Source organism: Oncorhynchus mykiss, chromosome 12, assembly GCF_057628025.1.
Source record: "Oncorhynchus mykiss isolate SJ-2025 chromosome 12, ASM5762802v1, whole genome shotgun sequence".
Taxonomy (NCBI): domain Eukaryota; kingdom Metazoa; phylum Chordata; class Actinopteri; order Salmoniformes; family Salmonidae; genus Oncorhynchus; species Oncorhynchus mykiss.
In genome coordinates this window covers 81,160,956-81,174,468 of record NC_143033.1, presented here as the reverse complement: position 1 = coordinate 81,174,468, position 13,513 = coordinate 81,160,956, and the positions used below count along the sequence as shown (strand labels likewise).

General features: G+C 45.3%; 1 protein-coding gene across 1 annotated transcript in view; it reads right to left on the bottom strand.

The window, feature by feature from the left end:
- Positions 1 to 13,513, bottom strand: part of LOC110538482 (microtubule-associated serine/threonine-protein kinase 1) — a 66,404-nt gene that overhangs the window by 42,716 nt on the left and 10,175 nt on the right. The window contains exon 2 of the mRNA XM_036938577.2: positions 12,171 to 12,199. Within this exon, the coding sequence (XP_036794472.2) occupies positions 12,171 to 12,199 (29 nt within the window). The remainder of the gene's footprint in view (positions 1 to 12,170; positions 12,200 to 13,513) is intronic.

The window sequence follows — 13,513 nt, the reverse complement described above, 5'->3', positions numbered from 1 at the left end:
CTCTTCCATAAAGGCCAGATTTGTGCAATATACGACTGATTGTTGTCCTATGGACAGAGTCTCCCACCTCAGCTGTAGATCTCTGCAGTTCATCCAGAGTGATCATGGGCCTCTTGGCTGCATCTCTGATCAGTCTTCTCCTTGTATGAGCTGAAAGTTGAGGGACGGCCAGGTCTTGGTAGATTTGCAGTGGTCTGATGCTCCTTGGGATGTTTAAAGCTTGGGAAATCTTTTTGTATCCAAATCCGGCTTTAAACTTCTTCACAACAGTATCTCGGACCTGCCTGTTGTGTTCCTTGTTCTTCATGATGCTCTCTGCGCTTTTAATAGACCTCTGAGACTATCACAGTGCAGGTGCATTTATACGGAGACTTGATTACACACAGGTGGATTGTATTTATCATCATTAGTCATTTAGGTCAACATTGGATCATTCAGAGATCCTCACTGAACTTCTGGAGAGAGTTTGCTGCACTGAAAGTAAAGGGGCTGAATAATTTTGCACGCCCAATTTTTCAGTTTTTGATTTGTTAAAAAAGTTTGAAATATCCAATAAATGTCGTTCCACTTCATGATTGTGTCCCACTTGTTGTTGATTCTTCACAAAAAAATACAGTTTTATATCTTTATGTTTGAAGCCTGAAATGTGGCAAAAGGTCGCAAAGTTCAAGGGGGCCGAATACTTTCGCAAGGCACTGTAGGCTACACTATGTGACCACAATCGATGACATACCAATCAAAGAAAACCAGGGTAGAGTGCAGAATATTACAGTGAAAAAGAGAGTGCCTTGTCTTGTCCTCTATCCTGACACTCAACAGCTATACCCATCTAGAGCCATCAAGAATATTCTCAGTCAATCCAAAATCACACATTCCTTCCATCTCCCAGCATCCTTTCCTCCTGTCCTCCATGGGCTGGGACAAAGTCGCCAGCATCAGCACATCACAGCAACCCAATCTGGACAGACACCCGAGGAGAGGCGATGCCATCCCAGCCTGGAAAACTGTCTACACGACTACTGAAATACTGCTACTGAAATGGATATACGGAGCTGAGAGTTCCTAAAAACACACAGAGATAAAGGTGCGAAAATGTACAGTATATTTTATATATGAGGGGACCCAGCCTACTGTATGTCTACACTTTATATACAGATGATGGATGTGGCATTATTATCCCCGAGAGTTTAAACACTGACGGATGTTGAAATGGACATGCCAGCCCTCAAGCAGAGCTCTGGCTAATTTCATTACCGCCACCAGAGAAGTCAAACAGAGCCTAGTCACCTTCTACTGACCCTCTTACAGCTGAGACACAAGTTGAGACACAAGTTCCAGATCCTCATACAAGATGCCCTGGGGCATAGATCTAGGATCAGCTCACCTTCCCCAGATCCTTATAACTGTTCAAAACAAAAACAAGCTTTTTAAGTAAGAAGTAGGCATTGGTCTGAAGCCGAAAAAGAAAGGATATTCATGGACACTACAATTACTACTCCACCCATGCTGTACCAAGGTTTTTCAGCACACAGCTTTGACCTAATACAATAGCTACATTGGTCTATTGTACTTCAAACAATGTGTATGCAGGTTGCTTAGAATTGAAACCTTATCAAACACCCACAGTAACTCAATATTAGGAAGTTTTTGTTTATATATATTTTTTATTTATTTATCCTTTATTTAACTAGGCAAGTCAGTTAAGACCAAACTCTTATTTACAATTACGGCCTACACCAGCCAAACCCGGACGACACTGGGCCAATTGTGCATCACCCTATGGGACTCCCAATCACAGCTGGTTGAGATACAGCCTGGATTCAAACCAGGGTGTCTGTAGTGACGCCTCCAGCACTGAGATGCAGTGCCTTAGACCGCTGCACCAATCTGGAGCCCATTCTAAACTTTGGTGTCCTTAATGTTTTGTACACTCAGTGTATGTAGACATTTTAGTTTTTGCACCATAACACAGCAATACAAGTAAAGTAAAAATACACAGTAATGACAAATGGCAACAGAAATAATGTAGTTATTAGTATTAATTTAATATTAACAGCTGATTTTCCAGAGGGAAGTGAAAAACTCATTTAAGCCAATATGGAGTAAACTGGAAAAATAACCTGGATCTCATTTAACAAGACAATCTATCATGCTACTGGAAAATATACAAATAATCAACATATAGCCTACCAATGAACTATTCACATACATTCTTGACTGTCACATTAGGTGGCTCGGAGAGCAAGGCACAAAGTGCAAGAAGTGACACAAACTGCTCTGTGTTCTGCGCCAGCTCCCCCTGACATCCTACGTCTCCCCCTGACATCCTATGTCTCCCCCTGACATCCTACTTCTCCCCCTGACATCCTACGTCTCCCCCTGACATCCTACTTCTCCCCCTGACATCCTACTTCTCCCGCTGACACTGTACGTCTCCCCCAAACATCCTACTTCTCCCCCTGACATCCTACGTCTCCCCCTGACATCCTACGTCTCCCCCTGACATCCTACGTCTCCCCCTGACATCCTACTTCTCCCCCTGACATCCTATTTCTCCCCCTGACATCCTATTTCTCCCCCTGACATCCTACGTCTCCCCCAAACATCCTACTTCTCCCCCTGACATCCTACGTCTCCCCCTGACATCCTACGTCTCCCCCTGACATCCTACTTCTCCCCCTGACATCCTATTTCTCCCCCTGACATCCTATTTCTCCCCCTGACATCCTATGTCTCCCCCTAACATCCTACTTCTCCCCCTGACATCCTATTTCTCCCCCTGACATCCTACGTCTCCCCCTGACATCCTACGTCTCCCCCTAACATCCTACTTCTCCCCCTGACATCCTACTTCTGGTCATCCAAATGTTTCCCGGGACAATGGTGGTCTTCTCTGATATCGCGCAGCGGGGGGAGCTGGATGTTCCAGTGGGGCCAGAGGATAAACAAGTGCATAGAGAGGGCCCGGCACTCTATCAATCATCTGGTGTATGCATTTCAGGGAACACAACCTGCCACCCTGATAAGCAGTGTGTCCCTGGGATGTCCCTTAGGGATGGAGTGCATTTGATGGATGAGGGCAACAACGTATTCCTTGAGAGTTTAGAGTTGGTCTCAGGCTAACATTAGTTGGCTAGCTAACTGGCAATAGCACCCAAGGACGTTCGCTATCTTATTTGTGCTTATTTGTTTGTGCTCTGATTACATGCAAGTTTCAAGGTCAACAGTTTACACAGATGACTTCAGCCATGTGAAAAACCTTCCATAGCAAAATATAGCAAGCTTCCTTTGCTTGTAGCTTGCCTCTCATCCGACTGGTGAAAGCTAGCTACTAGCGCTGTTGCTGAGCAATCCAAGTGCTTTGGTCTGGTTTTAGAACTCTTGAAATTCGGCTTAAAAGATGCCCAGCTAGGAATGAGAAATCTGCCCAGAAGCGGCCCTTTTCCGGGAGGCCATAACTGATTGAATCAGCTCGGAATCGGGTGTCGGACTCGGCCGGAAATCAAAATGAATGATTGACCAGAATCGGCCCGATGTTTCCATCTACTGGAATTCAGCCGACTTTGCCGGCATTTTACCAGAATCCCTTCAGAAGTGGCTCGATGCAATTGTAAATACATTTATAAAAATTACCTGATTTAGTCATTTTATACATACAAATTATACCCATCCACAATTGTTTTAAATAATTTAATTGATTTATTACCCCCTTTTCATCACATCCAATTGTCTTGTCCCATCGCTGCAACTCCCATACGACCTCAGGAGCGGCGAAGGTCGAGAGCCGTGCGTCCTCCAAAATACAACCCAGCCAAGTCTCACTGCTTCTTGACACATTGCATGCTTAACCCGGAAACTAGCCGCACCAATGTGTCAGAGGAAACACAATACACCGGGTGACCGTGTATGCGCCTGGCAGATAGTCGCTACAGCGCGATGGGACAAGGATATCTCGGCCGTCCAAACCCTCCCCTAACCCGGACGACGCTAGGCCAATTGTGTGTCGCTTCATGGGTCTCCCGGTCACGGCCGGCATGGGCATTGAACCAGCATCTGTAGCAATGCAATGTGCACTGCGATGCAGTGTCTTAGACCTCTGCACCATTCAGGAGGCCCCATCCACAAAGGTTTTAATTGTCTTGCACAAAGTATCAACATTCTAAAATACTACTTAAAGAATTTAAATGTTCATTTTATTTTTTATAACAGAAACAATGAGAAAATATGGAAAAATAAATAAATAATGAAATGTAAATTATATACAGCAGCCTGTGTAATCATCTGCCAGAGAGTAACCACAATCGGCCCAAGTTCCAAGTAATATATTTGGGCCAAATTGTCCCGAGCTCAATCCCCACAACCTAGCCATAAGTAATACTGCCGAAGGCGGCCCAGACTCGGGCCACATGACGTCGGCCAAGTCTAACTCTCAGCCGAGTGCCCGACTCTCAGCCGGAATCGGCCCAGATCCACTGTGCTAGCTGGGTGTTAGCGTTGTCAGAAATGTAACAAAAGAGTAGCACATCGTCGGTTCTTAATGGACAGAAACGAGCATGTGAGATTGATAAATTATACATTTAATCAAAACTGTTGCCCCACATTTTATTGTTTGCCTAACAACCCAGATGGGTCATGGCCAGAGGCTGGGAGTGTGTTGTGTACCTGAATTTAACATTGAGCTTCAACCAATGCCATACTATTGTGGGGGCTATAGCCAGTTAAGGGAAATCACAACTGACCGTAGATCAGTGTCTAGGGCAGTGATATTCAAACTATTTTTTCACCCCAAAAAAAGAAAAAAGAAACCAATAAATACATTTACTCAATAAAATAACAATTTTCAAATGATCTTTCTCAAAAACGTTTGTATAATTGTCCCATACAATAATCTTCACTCTTAATTATAAAAAAAAAAAATTACAACCCCAACATTGAATACCACTGGTCCCGGCGCTTACTTCAAAGCTAGAACAGCTTTCGAGTTGCAGTCTCTGAGACAAAACATTAGCTTTTTGTTATTGTCTTTGATTAACAAAGATCCCTTATTTTGTCTAGAAACATAGAGGCTGACAGAGAAACAGGACAGTGTCAAGAGTGGCATTCTTCAGATTCAGTATTGAGGGGGTAGATTTTTCCTGGAACTGAAGTCAGGCTCCGACGGGACTAAAGAAGATCAAAGAGAATAAAAGCCCCATTACTCCACAGAATGGATTTATACTCTAAGAGAGGAGTAATGCTACCACTTCCACCAAAGCTACTGCTATTGAATCCAAACATCCCCTGAGAGACAGGAGACCACTCAGAAGGACGGATTCTTTGGTCTGGCCCAGGTATCTCGACACCCCACTTATCTCCTTCGATGTGTGATATGTGTGGTACTGGTTGAAGGTAGATTCAGCGAAATCACATTGCCACGAGCAGCACCGAAGATATATTGAGATAAATGAGATGCGAGACTTCACTCTCACAGTCACACACAGTATCTGCGTATGAGCACGGGTTCGCACCAAACAGTGGAGAAGCCTTGTGGTTCAATGCTCTTAGTTGTTGAGAAAATTGACCCACTACGCTCTTTACTTTCTGCATCAACGTCATATTACTGAGTCTACCTTTAAGTACTGTGTAATAGTGGGTCTGATGTCCTGTTTCTCTGATGGGTCTCGCCTTGTTTTAAGTACTGTGTAATAGTGGGTCTGATGTCCTGTTTCTCTGATGGGTCTCGCCTTGTTTTAAGTACTGTGTAATAGTGGGTCTGATGTCCTGTTTCTCTGATGGGTCTCGCCTTGTTTTAAGTACTGTGTAATAGTGGGTCTGATGTCCTGTTTCTCTGATGGGTCTCGCCTTGTTTGTTTGTAAGGGTTAAGGTGTAGCCATTAGGGAGGGAGAGATATGTGTGTGTGTGTGTGTGTGTGTGTGTGTGTGTGTGTGTGTGTGTCTGTGTGTGTGTGTGTCTGTGTGTGTGTGTGTGTGTCTGTGTGGTCTAGGGAGGGGTTGGGGATGGAGACGTGTTGTTTTCGCTCTGATCATTTTTGTGATGAGGTACACCTGAGCCCAGCACCTGAGGGACATACACTGTCTAATTATCAACACTCATTATCTCTCCTTTTATCTCTCCTTCCCTCTTTATCTTCTTTACCTCTCACTCCTTCCATCCTGAACACACCCACCCACTACATCTGTATTTAGCTAACACACACACGGAAACACACACACCCCCACGTAAAAAGAGGAGAGACTTGTGTGCACGCATGTGCTTGACTACAACTGAATGGACACTCATCCCAGGACGTTCTCTCGCTCACGAGCTCTCTTTCTCTCTGTCATCCTCTCTTTCGTCATTTAAACTGTAAAGAGCTGGATACAGACAGAAAGAAATAAGGAGAGGGAAAGAGAGAGCGAGAGAGAGAGAGAAAGAGAGAGAGGCCTGTGCATGTCTTCACTGCTCACATAACCCCAGTGTGTTGGTCCTTGATGGAGGCTGAGATAGAGATATTACCCCTGGGCCCTGTGCTCTTACTCACTCCCTCTCTCTCCCGCTCTCATTTTCTCTACCCCTTTCTTACTCACTCCCTCTCTCTCCCACTCTCATTTTCTCTACCCCTTTCTTACTCACTCCCTCTCTCTCCCGCTCTCATTTTCTCTACCCCTTTCTTACTCACTCCCTCTCTCTCCCACTCTCATTTTCTCTACCCCTTTCTTTCTCCCTCACTCTCTCTCCTCACTTGGTAAGCCGCTTTGACTTGAGGATGTGACTTGAAGATAATGTAGATAATGTAATGGCATGTCCATTCAAAACAAATAGGGAATGATGTTGATAACTTAGCTGCTAACTTAAAATGGTAACACAATAATATATAGAATATAGACATGTGTTTGAAAATAATAATATAGGGGCACTATGAGATGATTGGAACACACAAATTCATATGAAACTACTACCATCAGCACAACAGACTTCTTGTTAATCAGCATGCTGACTAAGTCAAGTATTTTCTGTCTGGTGGGTGTTTGTGTGTGTTGGTGTGTGTGTTAAAACTGCAGTAATAACAGGCCAGAGGCAGCCTAATCCCTGGCCAATCAGCAGGAGAGAATGAAGTCATTGTGAGTCAGAGGGACTGGGGCACAGTAGGAACACTTCTCTGAGATTAAAGCAAAATGATGTTGATCATGGCTAGAACTAACTGTTTTATAAAATTCTGTGTCAGAGAGCTACAGTTGAAGTCAGAAGTTTACATACACCTTAGCCAAATAGATTTAAACTCAGTTTTTCTCAATTCCTGACATTTAATCCTAGTAAAAATTCCCTGCCTAAGGTCAGTTAGGATCACCACTTTATTTTAAGAATGTGAAATGTCAGAATAATAGTAGAGAGAATGATTTATTTCATATTTTATTATGAAACATCACATTCCCAGTGGGTAAGAAGTTTACATACACTCAATTAGTATTTGGTAGCATTGCCTTTAAATGGTTTAACTTGGGTAAAATGTTTCGGGTAGCCTTCCACAAGCTTCCCACAATAAGTTGGGTGAATTTTGGCCCATTCCTCTTGACAGAGCTGGTGTAAATGAGTCGGGTTTGTAGGCCTCCTTGCCAGCACACGCTTTTTCAGTTCTGCCCACAAATTTTTTATAGGATTGAGGTCAGGGCTTTGTGATGGCCACTCCAGTACCTTGACTTTGTTGTCCTTAAGCCATTTTGCCACAACTTTGGAAGTATGCTTGGGGTCATTGTCCATGTGGAAGACCCATTTACGACCAAGCCTAACTTCCTGACTGATGTCTTGAGATGTTGCTTCAATATATCCACATAATTTTCCATCCTCATGATACCATCTATTTTGTGAAGTGCACCAGTCCCTCCTGCAGCAAAACACCCCACAACATGATGCTGCCACCCCCTGCTTCACAGTTGGGATGGTGTTCTTCGGCTTGCAAGCCTCCCCCTTTTTCCTCCAAACATAACGATGGTCATTATGGCCAAACAGTTATATTTTTGTTTCATCAGATCATAGGACATTTCTCCAAAAAGTATGATCTTTGTCCCCATGTGCAGTTGCAAACCGTAGTCTGGCTTTTTTATGGTGGTTTTGGAGCAGTGGATTCTTCCTTGCTGAGCGGCCAATCAGGTTATGTCAATATAGGACTCGTTTTACTGTGGATATAGATACTTTTGTACCTGTTTCCTCCAGCATCTTCACAAGGTCCTTTGCTGTTGTTCTGGGATTGATTTGCACTTTTCGCGCCAAAGTACGTTAATCTCTAAGAGACAGAATGCGTCTCCTTCCTGAGGGTTATGACGGCTGCGTAGTCCCATGGTGTTTATACTTATATTCTATTGTTTGTACAGATGAACGTGGTACCTTCAGGTGTTAGGAAATTGCTCCCAAGGATGAACCAGACTTGTGGAGGTCTACAATTTTTTTTCCTGAGGTCTTGGCTGATTTATTTTGATTTTCCCATGATGTCAAGCAAAGAGGCACTGAGTTTGAAGGTAGGCCTTGAAATACATCCACAGGTACACCTCCAATTGACTCAAATTATGACAATTGGCCTATCAGAAGCTTCTAAATCCATGATATAATTTTCTGGAATTTTCCAAGCTGTTTAAAGGCACAGTCAACTTAGTGTATGTCAACTTCTGACCCACTGGAATTGTGTTAGTGAATTATAAGTGAAATAATCTGTCTGTAAACAATTGTTGGAAGAATGTATTGTGTCATGCACAAAGTAGATGTCCTAACCGACTTGGCAAAACTATAGTTTGTTAACAAGAAAATTGTGGAGTAGTTTATGTGTATGTAAACTTCTGACTTCAACTGTACGTATTCCCTTACAGTCATCGCTCAACAAAGAGTTTATCTCAGCATCACTGAGTCAACCTGATTCAAACAGAGCCATGGATATAATCAAACAGTCACCTTTCATTTTTTGAGTCACTGATTAGTAAAAACTATATTAAGCCTCAAATTATATTACAGTCCTATCTTAGCTGGTACATAGAGGATGTCCGTAGAACCCCTGACACAGCAATCTTTATAAACACTACTCTAAGCCACTTGACAGCCTCACTCAGCAGTACTGGGCAAAAATACAAAACCAGATGGACACTCTCTCACACACACACACACACACACACACACACACACACACACACACACACACACACACACACACACACACACACACACACACACACACACACACACACACACACACACACACACACACACTCGGTGACCTTATAAGCACAAACACATCAGTCGCACTGTCAATGCTAACCACCTCCTAATGTACACTTAGCTGATACACAAACACAGAGAGGGAGAGAAACACAGATAGATGAGGTGATGGAGAGAGGGAGGGATAAGAGAAGGATAAAAACAAAAGGGAGGACAGGGAACAACATCACGTATTACAAAGACAGAATCCCCCACCCCTCAAGACACACTGACCTATTTAACAGTGCCCTTTGTTTTATATTGTACCTTTTGGTGCGTCGGAACATGTTGCTTGCGTAGTGAGGGTAGCTTAGCGTAATGCTAAGCAACGAGAGCAGTTGAGAAGTGAGAGTCAGGAAGCAGCAGGGTCCCTTGAAAATGTCATCGCAAACGCTCCCTCAACCTTTAGATGTGCACCGGTGTCTGAGTGATGTGGCGGTAGACAAACGACAGTAAAGGGGAGGGAGGGAGGGAGGGAGGGAGGGAGGGAGGGAGGGAGGGAGGGAGGGAGGGAGGGAGGGAGGGAGGGAGGGAGGGAGGGAGGGAGGGAGGGAGGGAGGCTGTCTTTGATTTTAAATAGGAACAAAAAAGCAGACAGGGAATTGTGGATTGTGTCTCAAGGGTAAAGGCCATGGCAAGGGAAGGGATGATGAATTCATAATCCCAGGGAGCAGGAGAATACTCTCAAAGAAGTCCAGAACTTGTTAATTGAAGCTGATGCTAGAAGGTGGTAGAGGTGTGTGTGTTTATCTGCAATATGTGTGTATACAAGTGGACGTGTTGTGCATAACAAAAAACAGATATTTTAAATTAGATATGTGCACATCTATTCCATAATTCATCCAAGCAAATGTAAAACCACAAAAGTGCTGATAAATACAAGCCTACTGAGAACAATAGAGGAGACACCCCATCCAGATGAATAGATCAAGGCAGTAGATGAATGTGAGGCCTACTCCAGTGAGCTCATCTATAATGGATGATATGGATGATACTGGTCTAAGGGGAGGGAGGCCTAGAATGGGAACCAGACTGAGACAGAATGAACCCAGATGGTACATCTCTGGAGGAGAGCATAGAGTTGATTACTAAATGGGGGACAAAATGAAAGCTGAATACCACTGTGAGGGAAAGATAGAGGAGATGACCAGTGGGCACTGAGGTCAGAGGTCAGCACAGTCCCCAGGTTCATTTCCTGGTTTATTTCCCAGGGGTATGGTGTGGGTGATATGGGCAGGGGGAAGAGACGGGTTACAAAGAAAGGCAGAGAGAGGGACTGGATGGAAGTAGGGACAGAGACTACACAGAGAGACTGCTTGTGTCTCTGTTATGTATGCTGTGATTATAAACACACACAAGCGTGCACATACACACACACACACACACAATGATAGAATGATAAAAGCTTCATCTACCACATTATTAACTTATTATAACATTTAATTAACACAATAAATCATTTCAGCCATATCTTTGTCTTGCTGACACAGACAATAACACACTGGAGCTGTTTCCCTACCACACACAAGCTAGGGTATGAGAAGGAGGGTGAGAGAGAGAGAGCGAGAGACAGAGCGAGAGACAGAGCGAGAGAGGCAGAGTGAGAGACAGAGCGAGAGAGGCAGAGCGAGAGAGAGCGAGAGACAGAGCGAGAGAGGCAGAGCGAGAGACAGAGCGAGAGAGGCAGAGTGAGAGACAGAGCGAGAGAGGCAGAGTGAGAGAGGCAGAGCGAGAGACAGAGCGAAAGAGGCAGAGTGAGAGACAGAGCGAGAGAGGCAGAGCGAGAGAGGCAGAGCGAGAGACAGAGCGAGAGAGGCAGAGTGAGAGACAGAGCGAGAGAGGCAGAGTGAGAGACAGAGCGAGAGAGGCAGAGCGAGAGAGGCAGAGCGAGAGACAGAGCGAGAGAGGCAGAGTGAGAGACAGAGCGAGAGAGGCAGAGCGAGAGAGGCAGAGCGAGAGACAGAGCGAGAGAGGCAGAGCGAGAGACAGAGCGAGAGAGGCAGAGCGAGAGAGACAGAGCGAGAGAGGCAGAGCGAGAGACAGAGCGAGAGAGGCAGAGCGAGAGACAGAGCGAGAGAGGCAGAGCGAGAGACAGAGCGAGAGAGGCAGAGCGAGAGACAGAGCGAGAGAGGCAGAGCGAGAGACAGAGCGAGAGAGGCAGAGCGAGAGACAGAGCGAGAGAGGCAGAGCGAGAGAGACAGAGCGAGAGAGGCAGAGCGAGAGACAGAGCGAGAGAGGCAGAGCGAGAGACAGAGCGAGAGAGGCAGAGCGAGAGACAGAGCGAGAGAGGCAGAGCGAGAGACAGAGCGAGAGAGGCAGAGCGAGAGAGAGCGAGAGACAGAGCGAGAGAGGCAGAGCGAGAGACAGAGCGAGAGAGAGAGAGCGAGAGACAGAGCGAGAGAGGCAGAGCGAGAGACAGAGCGAGAGAGGCAGAGCGAGAGACAGAGCGAGAGAGGCAGAGCGAGAGACAGAGCGAGAGAGAGCGAGAGACAGAGCGAGAGAGAGCGAGAGACAGAGCGAGAGAGGCAGAGCGAGAGACAGAGCGAGAGAGGCAGAGCGAGAGACAGAGCGAGAGAGGCAGAGCGAGAGAGAGCGAGAGAGGCAGAGACAGAGACAGACAAAGAAAGAGGAGGAAGTGTTTCAGCACCATGGAAAGCAATCAGACGCAGAGCGCTGTCTACCCAGACAGACAGCAGGATTGCCTCCTCCATTCATTCTAATTCCCCTCTAAGTACCTCTCAAGTATCCTCAAACCCACAATAGGGTGTTGAAATGCTAATCATGTCTTAACAGGGATTCAACATGGATGAAATCTTCCAACCAGGACAGTAGAGCCCTCGGCTGATAAAAGAGTTGTTGTTTCCAAACACACACTTCCCCATGCTCGGGGGGGGGGGGGTGTTTCATAGGGAGTGCCCAGTTGGCCAGGAGGGAGGGAAGATGTACTAACCTGCTGTTCTTGCGGGGCAGTGGCAGATCCTTCTGGAAGAAAGGCAGAAAAAGAGAGGACAACAGAGATCAGGTACTGGTAACATTAGAGGGATTCACAGGTTACGAGGTGGTTAGAAACAGAGAAACAGACATCAACTAAACCACTGTACGTCACCTCACCACATTTGTACATAAGCTAAACAATGGAATGTTATGACTTGACACCTCCCTTCAGTCTCTTAGTCCACTTGGACCTCGCCTCTGCTATAAAGACTCACATATACAGGACATTAATATACACAGTACATGGTATTCTGTGTGTCTTTGTTTGTGAATTCCGTAGGGGGAAAGATACCAGGAAACAGCAGAACAGAGAGGATGGGTAAGTGCATTATGTGCTTGTATATGTGAGTGTGTACTTCAGCAATGTGGACCAGTGCTTTGAAGTGGACCAACACTCTCTCTACCGCTCCCTCTGTAAGGGAGTGCATAACTGGTGGCAGGGAAGTCAGACGAAGGAGAGCAAAACTGGGTAATCAACGGAGCAGTCTTAATCATAAAATCACCGGAAACCAGAACAACAAACAAATGGGTACAAAACCGGTCGCGCACCAGAGAAAACGTGCACATGCACTTACAATAAACAATTCCGCACAAAGACATGGGGGGGGGGGGAACAGAGGGTTAAATACACAATATGCAATGAGGGAATTGAGACCAGGTGTGTGGGAAGACAAGACAAAACAAAAGGAAAAGTGGATCGATGATGGCTAGAAGACCGGTGACGCCGACCGCCAAGCGCCTCTCTCTCTCTCACTCTCTCTCTTTCTCTCTCTCTTTGAAATGCTTCTAACTGAGGCACTGGTTTAGCATTTGGAAACAATGCCAGGAAAATAAAACTAACGCATGGATTGCTGTCATACCTTGTCTATAGACTGCTTACTACAACAGACTCCCACTCTCTCCAGACATTAAAGAGACAGAACATTTTCAAATTGACCAAGAGGTACTGCAAAATAAATCGGGGAAAAGAGGGGCCAAGAGAGAGAAGGCCAAGAAGAGGTGAACAGAGAGATAATGGAGAGAAAAGTGCTCACAGGCATCACTTTGGTGACTAACACTGAGCCCGTTTCCCAGGTGTGTGTTGTGTAGAGCGCTAATTAATGCATTAGCAACTCCACATCCACTCCTGTCAATGACGAGCGACTCAGTCAAGATGCCATTAATCAATACAATATTAGGTTAATCTTGAGATAAAGTGTACATGTTTGTGTGTGTGTGTGTGTGTGTGTGTGTGTGTGCGTGCGTGCGTGCGTGCGTGTGTGTGTGTGTGTGCTTACATGTATACTATAAGCTATTAGG